This window comes from Platalea leucorodia, assembly GCF_965183815.1.
Source record: "Platalea leucorodia genome assembly, chromosome: 4".
NCBI lineage: Eukaryota > Metazoa > Chordata > Aves > Pelecaniformes > Threskiornithidae > Platalea > Platalea leucorodia.
This window is the reverse complement of record NC_138826.1, coordinates 127460523-127477250: the sequence shown is the minus strand read 5'-3', so window position 1 is coordinate 127477250 and position 16728 is coordinate 127460523. Positions and strand designations below refer to the sequence as shown.

Sequence of the window (16728 nt, the reverse complement as noted above, 5' to 3'; positions counted from 1 at the left end):
GGTGGGGCGGGCGGGGGTCCCGGCGGGGGTCCCCGCTCACCAGCAGAGCTGCCCGGGGCAGTACTTGTCGATCAGGGACTGGTAGTAGCCCCGGAGCTGCTGCACGTCGGGCAGCTCCTCCTGCTTGGTGTAGAGGTCGAACTTGCTGCGGGAGCGAGGGCTGGTCAGGGCTGGGGGCTGCAGCCCCCCACCCCTCCCCGGGGCCTCGGCCGAGCCCCTCAGCCCCCCGGGCACGCACTTGAGCTCCCGGACCCAGGGCAGCATGCGGAGGTCCTCCTCGGTGCAGAGGTGCCGGTAGTCCCCGTGCGTGTGCCAGGGGTAGAAGGAGTGGAAGCGAACCATGTAGAAAGCCTGGGGGGACGGGGACGGGGACGTGCCAGCCCGGCTCGGGGCGCCCGCCCTCCCCGCGGCCCTGGGGGTCCGCCCTGCATCTCCCCCAGCCCTTACCTCCTTGGGCAGGGCGAAGTTGTTGAACTTCATGACTCTGTACATGTACTCTGGGGAGAGAGGGGGCGTGCGGGGACGGTGCTGGACCCCTGTGCGGGACGGGCGCCCCAAGAGCCCCCGTGGCCCCCCTGCCCCATGCGAAAGGCTCCAGGCCCGAATCCCCCAGCAAAGGGGGCCGGGGGGGCCAGGCGCAGCCACCCCAGGGTCTCAGGTGAAGGGTCCTGCCCCGAGGAGGGGACCCCGGCCGGCCCCCCCACCCTTACCGTCGTGTCCCCAGGACATGAGGACGTTCTCCAGGCCGCAGCGGGGCTGGTACATCCCGTACTCGGTGCTGGGGACGGAGCCGGGTCGGGGGCTCGGGGCTGGACCCCTCGCTGCAGCCCAGCCCCTTCCCTGGCTGTGAGGTGGCTGGGGGGGACACGGCCCCCCAGGGGGGTCCCGCCTCACCTGTACCGGGGGTCTCTGGTGTCGGGGTTGTCGTGGAAGGTGGAGTCCCTGAAGACCACGGACTTCTGCACCTTGCAGCCCACGGGGAAGGTGTCCCCCACCACGGCCCACTGCGGAGGGGTGCGACAGGCATCCCGCCGGCGTCCCCCGTGCCCCGGCCTGCCCCCTCCCCGCCGTCCCGCTCACCTGGGGCTCCCCGAACAGCGCCAGGACCTTCCCCAGGTCGTGCAGCAACCCCACCAGGTGGAACCAGTCTGGGGGCGAGCAGGGCCGTCACCCCCCTCGGGACGTGGCCCCACAGGGGCTCCCCATCGGCGGGGGGGTCGGTGGCCCTGCCTTTGTCGGGGTGGGCCCGGCGGATGCCCTCGGCGGTTTGGTAGGCGTGGTAGGAGTTGGGGAAGTCCACATCCGGGTCCGACTCGTCCACCAGCTGGTCCAGCAGCTCCAGTGCCTCCATGGCGCCCATCTTGCGCAGGGAGCAGGTCCCGTACTCGGCGCTCTGAGGACACGGCGGCCGCTGGGGAGGGAGCCGTGGGGGCAGCGGGTGCCACCCGAGCCGGCTGGGATGGGGCACCAGGGCTGGGCGGGGGGGGGGCTGCGGCATCCCCCTGCTCCGGCTGGGGCCCGGGGGGCCGGGATGGCCTGGGGGGGCTCGCACCTTCTTCCGGACGAAGTCGACGGTCTGGTGGGTGTGCATCAGCAGGTAGGTGCTGTAGACACGGTCCAGCAGCTTCCCCTCCTGCGGCGCAGCATCAGGCTCGGGGGCTGCAGGGGGCTCCAGCGGGGTGGGGGGAGCCTCCCCACGTCTCTCCCGGCCGGGGGCAGCCGAGCTCCCGCTGGGCTCCTCCGGCCGCTCCCAGCAGCAGGATGAGACCCCCAGCGCGGGCGGTGTTGTGCGGCTGGGCCCCCCGGCGTGCATGGCCTCGTGCCGCAGGGGCCCAGCACCCCGCCTCGTGCTGCGGGGCTCCCCAGCGCCCCACCTGGTGCAGGGCACCCCCCCGCCCCGATGGCCACACCACCTGCCCCGCCGCGCTCACCGTGTAGTTTCGGTACTGGGACTTGGCCTTGCTGGACTCGGGCCCCTCGGAGGGGTCGGCACCCTGCGGCGAGAAAAGCCGGGCTGGGTCAGTGGGGCCGCATCCTGCACCCGGCCTGGCAGCCGTGGGGCGGGAGCGAAAACACCCGGGGACAGCGCCTCTCTTGAAGGTCGAGGGGACGCCGTTGCCAAAGGAAGGCCCTGAATGCACGGCACCGCGTAGCGCTGCGTGGCGTCACGCAGCCTCGCGCAGCGTTGCATGGTGTCAACGCAGCATCGCGCAGCGTTGCAGGAAGCTGCACAGCAGCGCGTAGCATCGTACAGCGTTGCAGAGTGCTGCACAGCATTGCATGGTGCTGTACAGCGTTGCACGGCGTTGCAGTGCTGCACAGCATCACACCGCGTTGCACAGCGCTGTGTGGCATCGTGCAGCATCGCACCGTGCTGCTCCGCTGCCCCATTGCGGTGCGGGGCCGGGGCCATCCTGCCGGGGTGCAGAGCAGGGGTCCTGGCCCGGGCACGGCTGGTTTAGGGCAGCAGCTCCCTGGCGTCTCTGCCTCGGCCCCCGGCGCGAGGCCTGCAGGTGCAGCTGAGCCCGCGGGTGCCGCACGGCGCCCTGCAGCCCCCCGGGACGGGCGCTGCCCGCCTGCCTGTCCCTGGGGGTGAGGGCAGCCCCCGGTCTGGGGCAGCGGGGCCCCCCCGCCACGGCGCGTCGCCTGCCGAGGGGCGAGCGTCGGCTCGCTCCCCGTGGGGCTGGGATGGATGTGGGGCACGGAGGGGCTGGGACCCACTTGGGGTGGTGTCCCTGTGGGGCTGGGTCCCCCGTGGGGCTGGTGCCCCCACGGCAGGGAGGGCGTCGCCGAGGGTCCTGGGGGATCTCCTCCACCCCCCAAAAGGCGACAGCCCCCGTGCTGAGCTGCACGGCCCCCACCCTGTGCAGAGCTTGGGGGGGTCTCCGAGGGCTGCTGCCTGTCGGCATGGACCCCACGGAGGGCGATGCTTGTGGGGCTGTGCCCCACAGCCCCGGGGACGGGGGTGCTGCGGGTGCCGACTGTGTGTACCTAGGAGGACCCGTGCCCCTACGCGTGGGGTCTGACCCCGAGGCGCGGGGCGATGCGTGTGGGGGCCCACCCTGAGGTGTGGGGCGACGTGCAGGGCCCTGACCCCGACGTGTGGGGCGATGCCGATGGGTCTGACCATGAGGTGTGGGGCGCTGGGTCCCGCCTGCCCGTACTCACCGCCCGGAGGCTCCTCATGCCGGCCGTGGCGAGGGGCGGTGGGCGCACGGGCTCTGGGGCGGCCGCCGGGACCCCCGGCTTTATCCCCACGGGGGGCGGCACAGGGGCGGCCCAGCCTGCGCCGGCCGGTGCGGGGGCAATCGGTCACCAGTTAACCTGCCCCCGGTTAATGTTTGAGCCTGCAGCACCGGGCTCGGGGGGCTGCTGCTCCCTGAGGGTGGGCAGGGGCTGATGGGGGGCCTGGCCTGGCCCCTGCGCTGGGCACCCCATGCTGCAGCCCCCCAAGCTGGGGACCCCCGACCCCTGAGCTGGGGAGCCCTGTCCTGGCGGGACTGGGGAGCCCTGTCCCCCCGTCGGGACACAGGCAGCGGGGCCGGACCTGGCGCCCCGACGGCACAGCGAGGGGCCCTGGGCAGCAGCGCGGGAGCGAGCGAAGGGGCGCCGGGGCCGGGAGGGGCCGTGGGCAGGCGGTGCGGAGGGGCTGCAGGGCCAGGGGCCACGAGAAGCAGCTTGGGGGTCGCTACCCTGGCACGGCAATCGCCATCCGGCCACTGATGGCCCTGGGGCTGTGAGCACTCCTGTGGGATCCGCGTCCCGGTGGGACGGGCACCAGCTGCCTGCGTGCCTTGCAGAGCGGTGAATTTAGCAACTGCCGATGTTGAAAGCGTGTGGAGCAAGGCCCCGGCAGCGGGCTGCCCGGGGCTGGCGGGGTGTCCTGGGGCGGCTGGGCACGTCCCTTCCCAGGAGCCGCGGGGCTGCGGGGTCCTGCCAGCGGTGCAGGGGTGATGTGCGCCGTGGGCACTGAAGCGGTGCCGTGCCGTGCCGGGTTGCGGCCGGGTCACTCTTGCTCCCCTGTGGTTCCTGCCTGCCAGGGCAGAGGCCGGAGCGGGCAGCAGCGGGCACGGTGCCCACAGGCAGGGGCCCTGGGCAGCCCTGCCGTGCCCAGCAGCCGCTGGCACCAGGGGCGCAGCCCCCCGGCACGGTGCCTGCACCCTGCCAGGGGAGCCCCTGACACGTCTCCCCTTTAGCTTCCTCCTCCTCCTCACCCTCCTCCTCCTCCAGCCCCAGGCAGCGGTGGGTGCTGGCTGGGCATGGCTGCCACCCCTGCGCTTGCTGCCGTCCCCGCTGCATGGCTGCCCCTGCTGCGCTGGGTCGCCCTCTGTCACCAGTGGCCATGGGACCCAGTGCCGGTCGCCCTCTGTCACTGGTGGCCGTGGGACCTGGGTGCCCGTGCCCTGCCCAAGGCCGCCCCTCGCCCCCCTTGCCCATTCCGTGCCCATTCCCGTGGGAACACCGCCCGTCCCGGCACCAGACGTGACCCCTCCTCGCACACTTTATTCTGCACAAAAATCAGATTTTCACTTGAAGGGAGAAGGGGATTCCGCGCTGCAATGCCCGCCTAGCCCAGCTCCGGTGCTGCTGCGGGGCAGGATCCGGCCCGGGCACCCGCGGGGCTCAGCGTGGCCCCTCTGCAGCCTGGGGAGCACCCAAGGGATGGGGGGGCGAAGGCCTGGGGTCCCCACGTGTCCCACGGCAGCACCATGCTGGGCTGTGGCTGCCCATCCCCGTGGGCCAGCACTTGGTCCCTCACCCCTTTGCCGCACCGGCAGCACCAGGCCGGCGGCCGCTCCCATGACGGCCATGGGACACCGCGTCCCGGTCCCATCCCCATCCTCCCCATCAGCTGGCTCGAGCGAGGGCCAGGACCCCCGGGAAGGAGGAGAGGGGCCAGGAGCAGCACCCCTGGGTGCTCCCCCACCCTCACCCAGTGCTGCTGCAGGCTGGGTGCTCCCGGGATGGGGGTGTTCTGGGGGCTGGGGTGCTCCCAGCAGGGATGCTGGTGCTCCGGGGGAGCGAGGGGGCACAAGGATGCTCCTGGGGCGGGGGCTGCACCCAGGGGGATGTGGGTGCTCATGGGAGGAATGAGGGTGCTCCCGGGATGGAGGAGGGTGCTCCTGGCAGGATCAAGGTGCTGACGGGCTGGGCTCCCTGCCCTCCCCATGGCAGGCTGGCTCCGTGTCCCCCCACCCACCTGTCCCTGCCCCAGGGCTGAGGGGCAGCCGGGGATGGGGTGGGGGGGCCAGGCACCCTCACAGGCCGGTGTCAGGCTGGTGACTGGAGCCGCACATCCCCATCCCGCCAGGCCACAGCGGTGACAGCTCCGCTGGGGTGACACTGGCACTCCCAGAGTGTCACGGCATGGGGTGACAGGGATCGCTGGGGTCCCCTCATGTCCGTGGGCCGCCATCCCATCCCGGCCCCCACGGAGCCCACGGGGCCCTTCCCGTCCGTGCACCTCCGTCCCCGGCTCACCGCGGGGCTGTGGGCAGAGCGGGGAGGGTGGCAGGGAAGGGGATGCAGCCTCTCCAGGGAGGACGGGACCCCCAAGGCACCCCCACCTCTGCCCTGGGCAGGGACCCCCCGAGGCGCCAAGCCTGACCTGGGACGCCGGAGCAGGGAAGGTGCAGGGGGCTGCCCTGTGCCCCTGCCCCGGCTGGGGGAGCCAGGCCGCAGCGGGGTCCCCACGCCCTGGCCGTGCAGGACCCCCACCCACGTAGCCATGCCACCCGGGGCGGGCACAGGAGGGGTCTGGGGGACGAGGGGGGTGCTGTGGGGGTGCTGCAGCGGGGCTCGCCCCACCCGTGGCTGTGCGTGCCGCGGCGGGGTGCCGAGCTGCTGAGTCAGGCGGGAGCGCGGCCAGGGGCTCGGCCCCGCTCTCTTGCACAAGGTGCCGGCGCCGCTGCGGTCAGCAGGATCCCCCGCTGCCCCTTGGACCCGCCGTCAACAGCCCCGGCTGGACGGGCCACCGCGGGCCACCGGCTCCCCGGCCCGCGGTCCTCTCCGCTCCATGGGGCTCCGGCCGGCGATGGGGTGGGAGCCCCTCCGTGGGGATGCTCCCACGGGCCCCGTGTCCCTGGTGGGGCCGCGGCCGGAGCCGGGCTCTGCCCGGGGGACTCCGAGCACCCCCAGAAAGGTGCAGAGGGAGCCCAGCCACGTCTGACTCTGGAAGCGCTTTAGTGGGGGGTCCCGCAGGGCAGGGCAGGGGGTGCGGGGCCGGGCAGTCCGGTGCGGTGACCCCCCCTCACCCGTAGCTGTGGGGGCTGTTGGGGTTCATGGGGGACGAGTCCTGGCGGCCCGACTGGCCCATCAGCTGCCAGAGGCGGTGGCTCAGGTTCTGCACCTGGCAGGTGCCCAGCACGCAGCCCACCCGCAGCAGCTGCGCGTGCTGCAGCCGCCCCGACGCGTGCCGGCGGCCCCGCGCGTGCTGGGGGTCGTGCCGCAGGACGAGGCGGCGGCCGTGCCGGGGGGCCAGGCGGGCACCGTGCCGGGGGATGAGCTTCGGGTGCTGCCGGGGGATGAGGAGTCTGTGCCGGGGGGCCAGGCGGGCACCGTGCCGGGGGGCGAGCTTTGGGTGGTGCCGGGGGATGAGCAGTCTGTGCCGGGGGGCCAGGCGGGCACCGTGCCGGGGGGCGAGCTTTGGGTGGTGCCGGGGGATGAGCAGTCTGTGCCGGGGGGCCAGGCGGGCACCGTGCCGGGGAGCGAGCTGGGGTCCATGGCGTGGGACGAGGTTGGGGCCATGCCGTGGAACGAGCGGTCTGTGCCGAGGGCTGCCGGCGGGCTGCGGCAGGGCAGGGGACTGCGGTCCTGGGTGGTCCCCGAGGAGCGGGGCCGGGGAGGGTCTCCGGTCCGGGGGCTCCCTGCAAGAGAGCAGCAGCGGGGTCAGCGGGAGGGGGCAATGCTCGGCGGGCAGAGCCGCGGCACCCCGGGCAGGGGCACGTGGCACCGTGACAGCGGGGGTAAATGCCGTGCCAGGGGTGCCATGGCGGGCCGGGGGGACGCAGCCCCCCAGCCCAGCCAGGGGCCAGGGCACCTCGCCTGCCCCTCCCGGCCGCTCTGCCCAGCTCTGCCCAGGGCCCCGGGCTGGGAGGAGGAGGAGGAGGAGGCAGCCAGGGAAGGGGAGCCGCTACCTGCAGCTGCACACGTACTCCATGCTCCGGCGTTACGCCGCGGTGGCAGGAGCTGCCTGCCACAGCCAGGGCTGCAGCCCCGGGCCGGCCCCTTCCCACCCCAAACCAGTGGGGCTGGGACACTGCCCCCCATCCCGCTGGGCTCCCCAGGCTGAGGGGACCCCATGGCCCCCCGCGGCACCGTGTGACCGCTGCCAGCAGCCCCGCCACGCGCCGCTGCCAGCCCCACGCCAACCCACAAGCGCAGGCACTGCCGGGGCCACGCGGGGTCCCCGAGCTCCTGGGGGCACTGACCCTGCTGCCCCCCCCCGGGGTGCACAGACAGGGACCCCCCTGGTGCCGCCAGCTCCGGCGCAGCCCAGGTCGGCCTCCCCCGGCAGAGGAGCCGGTGACCCTGCACTGGCAAGGGGCACCCACCGTGGCAGCCCCGGGACGCTGCCACCCGCAGCCGCCCCGGGTCGCTGCCCAGGAGGAATCCACGGCAGCCGGGGGGCTGCGGGGGTGGCACGTGGCTGCGGGGGTGGCACGTGGCCGGGGCAGCGCTGCCCAGGAGCCCCTCCGCTGCCCGCGCACAGGCACGCACGGTGGCACCCGAGCCCTCTGCACACCCCCCTTCGCTACCCCATACACCTGCGGGCACACGCGTGTCCCAGCGTGCGCACACGCACGCACGCTCCCTCCCTCACCCCTGCACACACGCAGTACAGCCACGGCCCGGGGTGCGTGCAGACACGCACACCGGCGGCGAGCCCGGTACACACGTAGGCACACGCGTGTCCCAGCACGCACATGCCTGCACACACACTCTATAACCCCTGTACACACGCAGGCACACGCGTGCCCAGCACACACACACGCTCTGTAGCCCCGGCACCCACGCAGGTACACCCACCCACACTCGCAGCACGGACCCCAGCCCAGCGCGCGTGCACACCCACGGTGTGACCCCGGTGCAGGCGCGGGTGTCCCGGGGTGCACACGCAGCCCCGGACTCGCACCGTGCTGACCCCCTGGCCCCCCACCGCCACGGGGACGCTGGGTGCCGGAGGGCTCATCCCGGCACGGCACGGCCAGGTCGAGGCCGGACGCCGCTTGGCCGCCAGCCGCGGGAGCGGGGACAGAGGCCAAATTCCTCCGGCTCTGCAGAGACGGGAAGCACCGGGGGGGCCGGTGAGTGCCCACTGCCCCTTCCCCTCCCGGGACGTGTTTACAGGACGCAGCCAGTGCCCGGAAACACCGGCAGCCTCGGCCTTCCCGCCCCGGCACTGCCCGGCCTGCGGCACGCGGGACTTTCCTGGCCAGCTTTCTTCCAGGCAGCTCCGGCACTGCCGGCCCCCCAGGCCAAGAAGCCCCCTGTGCTGGTATCCCACGGGATGGCTGCCGGCTGCGGAGCTCCCCTCCTTCTCCGCGCTTGGCTTCTGCCCCGGCTTCACCCCAGCTGGCCCCAGCACGGCGCGCGCCTGCCCCGGCTGAGCTCCTGGCGCGTCCGGCTGTGCGCGGGGCTCCGTGGGATCGCTGCCGCTCTGGCTTCCGTGCCTGGTCCTGGGGCTTTGCGAGCCTCGCTGGACACACTGCGGGGCACCCGCCGACCCCGGGGCTGCCGCTGGCTGCGCCGGCACCTCCCCGCAGCCCCCCCAGCTCCCACAAGCGGTTCCCGCACAGCTCCCAGCCCCTGCCAGCTTCCCCCCGCTGCTGCCCTCCCCATTCCCACGGCCTTTGCACCGGCGCAGAGCCGGCACCCACGCTCCCCAGCTGCGGGCACCCACCCCTGGGCCCCGGGCGCCCGTGTGGCGGGGTCCGGCCTGAGGACACCCCCCGCAGCGGCACAGAGCTCCCCCCCGGGACCCCCATGCCTCAGGGCCCCCATCCCGGGGACACCCACGCCCCGGCCCACGGCAGACACAGCTGTGGCCGTGCCGTCCCGCAGCCGCGGCAGGAGCTGCCCAGCCCGTGCCCGGGGTCGGGGTGCCCGGGCTCCCCGTCCACCCCGCAGCGGGACGTGGCCCCGGGCAGGGCCCCCCCTCCCACACCCCCCGGAGCTGCTGAGGGCTGCCTGCGGCGCCAGGCAGGCAGGCAGGCAGGAGCCGCTCGCAGATCCCTCCGGAGCCAGACGCAGGCTTCCCACGGCGCTGGGCACAGCCCAAACCCGCTCCTCAAGCAGCAACATGCAGACCCGGAGAGCCCGTGCACGCACGCACGCACGCACAGTGCCCGCGGGGGGTTCGCTCCCGACCCGAGGTGCCCCCTCCAGCAGGAGACCCAGAGGGGACACCCTGGCACCCCGCAGCCCCGCGGGCACCCACAGCCCCCGGCCGCCCCCCGCCTTGCACACGCGCGCAGGCACACGCGCGCCACGAGCTCTTGCACGCGCACGCTCTCCATCATGGCATCTACCAAAGCCTCGTCCAGCCTGGCACGCCCGCGCACCCTGCCCGCCCCACACACGCACGGGGGCCCACCCCGGCCCCTGTGCCCTCCCAAACCCAGCGGCGCCGACCCCCCAGCCCCGGCCGCATCCTGCCCCCTCCCAGCACCGTTCCCCCATTCCCAGATGCAGCGGGGGGGCCGGGGACCCCTCACCCCGCTCCCACCACCTCGGGTCCCCACCGGCACCGCAGGGACAAGCGCGGGGCACGCAGCACGGACGGGGTTGGGGTCCGGGTGGGAGATGGTGCCAGGGGACCCCGCGCAGCCCCCGGCGCACCCGTCTGCCCCCCTCTCCAGGGCATCGCCCCCCGGGAGCCTGCCCGCAGCCTGCCGCCAGCACAGGGGCTGCGGTGCGGGGCCCCGCGTCCCCTCCCGCCGCGGGGGCGGCAGGACACACGGACGTGCTGCCAGGCTGGGCCCTGCCTGAACCCCGAGGGAGCCGGGGCGGCCGGCGGGACAGACGGACAGGGGCTGGGGCCGGGGCCAGCGTCCCGGGCAGGGCCGAGCGGCGGGCACGGAGCCCCCCGAGCGGGAGCGGGCTGCGGGGCCGGGGGCGGCCGGGCCCCGTCGGGGGGTGCGGGCAGGGGTGCGGGCAGGGGGCACAGAGCCGCCCGGTACGGGGGGTGCGGGCAGGGGTGCGGGCAGGGGGCACAGAGCCGCCCGGTACGGGAGGTGCGGGCAGGGGGCACAGAGCCGCCCGGTACGGGGGGTGCGGGCAGGGGTGCGGGCAGGGGGCACAGAGCCGCCCGGTACGGGGGGTGCGGGCAGGGGTGCGGGCAGGGGGCACAGAGCCGCCCGGTACGGGGGGTGCGGGCAGGGGGCACAGAGCCGCCCGGTACCGGGGGTGCGGGCAGGGGTGCGGGCAGGGGGCACAGAGCCGCCCGGTACGGGGGGTGCGGGCAGGGGTGCGGGCAGGGGCGCGGGCTCACCTGCGCTTGGGCGCGCGGCCGGCGGGCAGGGGCAGGCAGGCGGGCAGCTCCAGCAGACACAGCACCAAGCTGATGCAACCCAGCGCAACCGGCGGCGGGGCTCTCATGGCGGGGCCGGGCCGGGGCAGGGCAGCGGCTGCGGGGAGAAGAGAAGGGCCCGGGGCCGGGCTCGGGGCTGGGCTCGGCTCCAGCCCGCCCGCTGCCCCCCGTCCCGTCCCGTCCCGCAGCCCGGGGGGCGGTGCGGGGTCCCCGGTCGAACCTGGGCTGGGGCTGGGACCGGGGCCGGGTCGGTGCCTCGCTCGGCGCTGCCGTTCCCCGCCCCGGCCCAGGTTAAATATCGCCGGGCTCGGAGCGGCGCGGGCGGGCGAGGAGGAGCCGAGCGGCCGCGGGAGGAGCCACGGGCGGGGGCGGCCCCGCACCGGCTCCGCACCGGCCCCGCACCGGCCCCCCCGCCCCGCACCGGCTCCGCACCGGCCCCAGCGCCGGCCCCGGGACCCGCCCGGAGCGGAGCCGGGTTGGGGCTGGGGGAGCTGGGATGGGATGGGATGGGATGGAATGGGATGGGGACCCATCCGGGAGAATGGGATGGAGCTGAGATGCAGCCATCCAGGGAATCCGGGCGGGGGCTGATGCGGGGGGTCGGGGTACCCCCCCCCTCAGCCCCCTCCCCAACACCCGGACCCCCGGTGCCCGGTGCCGGCTGCGGCAGCGAGGCCAGGCCGGGCGGTGCTGGGCCCTGCCAGGCTGCGGGAGCCACGCTGCGCCACGTCGCGCCGCGCTCAGCCCTGCCAAGCCCCGCTGCCTGCCTCCTGCCTGCCGCCGCGCAGCACCCCGGGGAGCGGGGCCCGTCCCCAGGGCACCCCAACACCCCCTGCACCCCGCTGCCCGGCCGAGGAGCTCGGGGGGACAGAGCCCCCAGCTCTGCTTGCTGCTCCCCATGCTTGGGGGGCAAACCCAGGCTGGAGGGCCAGGGCCACATCCTGCCTCCCTTCCCTTCCCCGGGCTGTGCAGGGAAGCCCAGTGCAGCCCAGTGCCCCCAGTTTGGCCAGCCCCCTCCTGCCCCACGCTGCCCGGAGCCCCATCCCCTCGGGGGGCAGCACCCCGGCACCCCCCAGTGCTGCAGCCGCTCTCTGGGACGTGCGCCTGCACGCACCTTCTCCCAGGGCTAATTTTGGTTCGTGTTTTTAAACATCACATGGGGCCTTTTAAAACAATTGAGGAATGTAATCTGCAGAGGTCAGACCAGGCCCGGCGTTCCCCCGCCGGGAAGCAGCTTGCGGGAACCGGGGGCGGTGGGGAGCCGCTGCCGGCGGTGCCCGGGGGGCACGGGGGCGGCAGGCGCTGGGGTCAGGGTGCTCCTGGGGCGCTGCTCCTCGAGCCGGGCAGCCCGAGCTCAGCAGGGGAGGGGTCCCCACCGGACCCCCTCGCCGGGACCCCCCCCTCCCGCCCCGGGACGGGGGTCTGGGTGCCCGTGGTGCCCGTGCCAGTCGGATGGGGACGGGGCGAGGAGCCCCCAGCACCCCAGGGTGTCCAAGCCAGGGTCCGGGCCACAGGGCAGGGGTGCCCGTGCCCCCTCCCCTGCCTGCTCCCCCCGCTGCAGCCTCCCCAGGCCGAGGGGCCGGGGGGCCTCTGCGTGCTCCGAATCGCTGGGATTCTTCCATGTTATCAGGACACAAAGGCTTCAAACACCCGGTCCCCGTGCAGGGGGATTTGCGGCAGCACCTGATCGTGGGGTGTGGGGACGGGGCGGGGGGCGGCAGGGACAGACCCCCCCGAGCGGGGCTGCGGCTCCAGCCCCGGCCCGAAGCAGCACAGCCTTCCCCCAGCACTGTGGCCCCCCGCTCTCCGCACGTCTCCCAGGGGGAATTTTTGCGGCGTGCCGGGCTCTTCCGCTTGTTTGTTGCTGGATTATCCCAGGGAGAGAGAAACCCGGCACGAAAACAACACGGCAGAGCCGCGGGCAGGGGCACACGGGGCCCAGCACCCAGCACGGCCCCGGCACGGCGCACGCTGCCGTGGGCCACCGATGGACCGAACCCCTGCCCAGAGCTCACCGCCACCGCAGCATCCCCACAGGCCGTGCCCCGGTGGGATGTCACCCTGCGGTCTTTGGGGCTGAGTCCTGGCACGGTGCTGGCATGGTGCCAGCACTCCAAAGCAAACCCCAGGCAGTGCCGTGCTGTGCTGTGCCGTGCCGTGCCGGGGGTCCAGGCTGGGGCTCACCCCCAGGCGCCTCCCGGGACCCTGCGCAGGTCCCCGTCTGAACCCTGTGCGGGGCAGTGCCAGCCGCTGCCGCCCCGGGGACAAACCCAGGTCACCAGTGCCAGCCGCGCCAGCATGAGCCTGGGCGGGAGGAGGGGGCTCTGGGTAATGAGCGTTTGCTTAATGCAGGTTACTGGGGGAGAGCAGCCCTCACTGGCCGGTTGCCCCTTCCCACGCCATGGGGTGGGGAGCGCGGGGCAGGGGGTGAGCGGGAGGCTGGGGCTCGGCTGGGACCCCCGGCACGCCTCGGCTCTGCAGCCCCGGCTGGGACCCCCGGCACGCCTCGGCTCTGCAGCTCCAGGCACTGCTGCGGAGCAGAGGAGGAGCAGGAACAGGAGCAGAACAGGAACGGGAGCAGTGGCAGCAGCAGGAGCAGCAGCAGCAGGAGCAGCAGCAGGAGCAGGTCTCTCCACCAGCCCCTGCGCCAGGCGTGTGCGCTGCCCCGGGCGCAGGGCAGAGGCACGGCTGAGGCCCCGGGCTCCGCAGCGAGGGCAGAACCCGTCTCCCTGCCCTCCTCAGGGGATCACCGCTCCTGGGCGCTGGGAAGGACCCCAGGTCCTGCTACGCCACCCGGCTGTGCTGGATCCAGCCGCTGGCCCGCAGCCGTCCTGGCAGAGCTCACCGCTGCTGCTGTGTTGGGTAGCCCGGTGCCCAGGTTCACCCGCACCTGGGGCCGTGCCGTGGCCAGACCCGCACCAGGAGCTGCCATCGCCCCGGCCACCCCGGCTCACCGCTGGGAATGGGCAGCGCTTGCCCTCTCCCGCTCTCCTCCTCCGAGGTGGCCTGGCTTCCAGCCATGGGAATCAATTGCTAAGTTTCAATTAGCTTAATTGCCTCCTGGCTGAGGCCCCGGGGCAGGGCGGGGGCTGAGAGCAGCGGCCTCAGCCCCGCTCCGCTCTCCCGCTCGCCAAAAAGCGCTTTTGGGGGCAGGTGTGGGGAAAAGGAGCAGGGTGGGCTGCACCCCCGGCACGGCCCAGGAGCACCCGCTCCGTCCCAGGAGGGACGGGGGGCAGAGGCAGAGCCGAGTCCCTGCACCCTCCCTGCACCATGATCCCCAGGCAGGGGCTGCACGCCGAGGGGCCGGTACCCCATCCCCGAGCCCCACTGGGACCCTCGTGGCCATGTCCCCCAGGCCCCCTGGTTCTCCAGGGCAGCAGCATCACCGGGGGGTCGGCAGAGTGTGGGGTGATGGGGGCTGCCCAGGGCAGGGGGCCAGAGCCACAGAGCCACAGAGCCACAGAGCCCCAGCCCGGGCCGGCAGCACCGGGGCCGCGCGTGACGCAGGTGAGCAGGAAGGCAAACACACCTTTACCGCAGCTGCGATGGGTGCGGGAACAGGCGGCACCCTGCCACGGCCGCGCTGAATCACCCGCACTCGTGCTGGGGCACCCAGGGCTTCTCCCGGTCCTCGCCTGGGCGCTGTGCTTCGCCCCACGTCATGGCTTTGCCCCTCGTCAGGCGAGCTCCCCTATCATGGCGAAGCCCCCCCATCAGAGCAGAGCCCCTCCATCATGGCAGAGCCCCCGCGCGGTGGCTGGCCCCCGCATGTGGGGCAATGGAGGGGAGCCGTGCAGGCACAGGGGGGTGCGCTGGGGAGGGCTCGCCGGGGAATTCCCCTCCGAGCTGGGAATTTGGGGAGTTCTCCCGAGGAGCCACGTGGAAGCCTGTCAGCGGCCTCTGCCAGGGCAGGAACCGGTGCTCGGCTCGTCGCCCGGCTCAGATGGAGGTGCCCCGGGGTGAGGGCTCTGCCACCCGAAACGTGCCCACCCCCAGAGCCCATCACCCCTGAGCACCCCGAGCACCCACCTCACCACGCACAGCATCCCAGCCCCGCTCCCGACTCCGCGCCCCCAGCCACAAAAACGGCAGCAGAGCCGCTCTGAGGGCACTCGGTGCTGCATTGTGGCTGCGGGAAATAACTGGGAGAGGGGAGAAACGCATCCTCCGGCCCTGCAAACACAGGGAGCCTCCCTAACGGCCCCAGCATCCCCAGGGTCCCCAGCATCCCCAGCATCCCCAGCGTCCCCAGGGTCCCCAGGGTCCTCAGGTCTGAGGCTGCCCTGAGCGGCAGACTGCCGGGGACGGGGGCTGTGGGCAGGATCCGTCCCTCTCACAGCACCCGCTCCCGGCTTTGCCCTTCCCCATGGGGGACCTGGGGGGGGGGCAGCTCTGGGACCCAGGCCCCTGGGCAGGGGTGCAGCCTGGGGACACCCTGCCCTCTGCCCCAGGGATGGGGACCCCAGCACAGCCCCTGGCCCCGTGTCACCCGCTCCGGGTGGGGCTGGGCCTCCCTCTAGCAGCAGTGGCCGTGGGGCCACAGGGAGCCCGTGGCCACGTGGCACCCATGGGTGCAGTGGGGCTGGGGGCCCATGGCACAGCAGGGAGGACACAGGCCCGGCATCACCCACACTGAGGTGCTCCCCCAGCGAGCGCCCAGCCGGGTGTGCCCCACTGCAGGACCCGGCCCCACAGCAGTGGCTGGAGGCATCGGGGCGTTGGGGAAGGTTGGCTGCGGGGCTGCTCCTGCCCTGCTGAGACCGTGGCATCCCCGGGGAACCGCGGGCAGGGAGCCCAGGCCACAGCCATCCCTGGGGGCACCATGGGCAGGGAGCTGGGGCTGCGCCCAGAGCCCCCAGGAGTCACAGCCGTGCTGGAAGCAGCTCACAGCCCGACCCCAGGAGGGTCCCGGGCATGCAGCCGTGGCTGCGGTCTGCACGTGCCTTGGGTCCTGTGCGCACATGCCCCCGTGCCTGTCCCCACACCCATGCCCTGTGCCGCAAGGCTCCCTGCGCCTGCTGCTGCCGCTGCCGCCATGGGTTCCACACAGCCCCCGCTCCCGTGCCACCCGCTGCCACCGCGGCCCTGCGGGCGGGCAAGACCGTGGCCCACTCAGCCGGCACCGATCCCTGCCAGTGCCGATCACCACTGGTGCCGATCCCTGCCGGTGCCAATCGCCACCGGCAGCCCTGTGCCCCTTCCACCCTGGCACAGGGCAAGATGCACCCCATGCACATCCCAACTTTGGGTGCTTCCAGGGCAGCTCAGCCCGATTTCCCCGTTCCCACCCTCCAGCACCGCTCTGATCACACATCCCCACCATTGCCCTCTGCAGGGAGCTTCTCGCTGCCCGTCCCAGGGCCGGCCCGTCCCCGGGCTGCCACCCTGCCGTGGTCAGTCGGCCGCCTCGGCGCATCTCCCGGCCCCTCAGTGCCATCCCGCAGGATCGCACCCGGAGCCCCATGCCCACCGGGTCTCGCCTGACCTGCCTCCCCCTCGCTGCCGGCTGCGCAGGGGTGGCCTCGCTGCCTCGGAGCTGGGGCTGGGCTGGGCTCCGGCCGTGGCTCCAGCGCCAGCAGGTTCCCACCAGCCCCGCAGCCCCGGTAGGGCTGGCACCGCCATTGGAGCAGGAGGGTTTGCCTGCGGCAGCACCTGGCCCCGTGCCTGGGGACACAGGGATGCAGGGGCATGGGGATGTGGGGACGTGGCAACAGCCGCCCCAGTGCCACACCCACGCCCGGCCCCATATGTTGGGGAGGCAGCTCTGGGCACGGTGATGCTGGAGCCCCGAGAGAGCTGCAGCAGGCTGTGGCTGGGGCTCACCGCCCTGGGCCAGGACCGGGGTGCCCAGCTGGGGCAGCCCGCCGGGGCTGCGGGGCAGCGGGGCATGGGGAGCAGCGGCGATCTGGCAACACTGGAAAGCAAAGCCAACGGGGGACCTGTAGAGGAGGAAAACACAGACACCCCCATTACAAACTGGGGTTCATCCCGATTTGCCCTCGGGAAGGGTGCCCCCACCCACTGCCCCGCACACCGTGACTGGCAGCGCTTGTCACCGGCGTGGCACAAGCCCTGGCAGGAGCAGCGGTGGTGCCGGGGATCGTCGAGCCAGCGCGGTGCCTGTCCTGGCAGCGGGGCTCTGGTGGGACCCCGCAGCGGTGCCGGGGTGGGGAGGCGGGGACCGGGAGGGTGCCCAT

General features: G+C 73.9%; 1 protein-coding gene across 1 annotated transcript; it reads right to left on the bottom strand.

The window, feature by feature from the left end:
* Nucleotides 1-36: 36 nt before the first annotated feature.
* Nucleotides 37-3186, bottom strand: MIOX (myo-inositol oxygenase; the record flags this gene model as incomplete). The annotated part of the gene is made up of 10 exons (XM_082308874.1): nucleotides 37-145; nucleotides 239-351; nucleotides 448-497; nucleotides 711-778; nucleotides 895-1004; nucleotides 1081-1148; nucleotides 1231-1393; nucleotides 1553-1633; nucleotides 1932-1994; nucleotides 3169-3186. The coding sequence occupies 10 exons, from the start codon at nucleotides 3184-3186 to the stop codon at nucleotides 37-39; spliced, it is 843 nt and encodes a 280-aa protein (XP_082165000.1).
* Between the last annotated feature and the right edge of the window lie 13542 nt (nucleotides 3187-16728).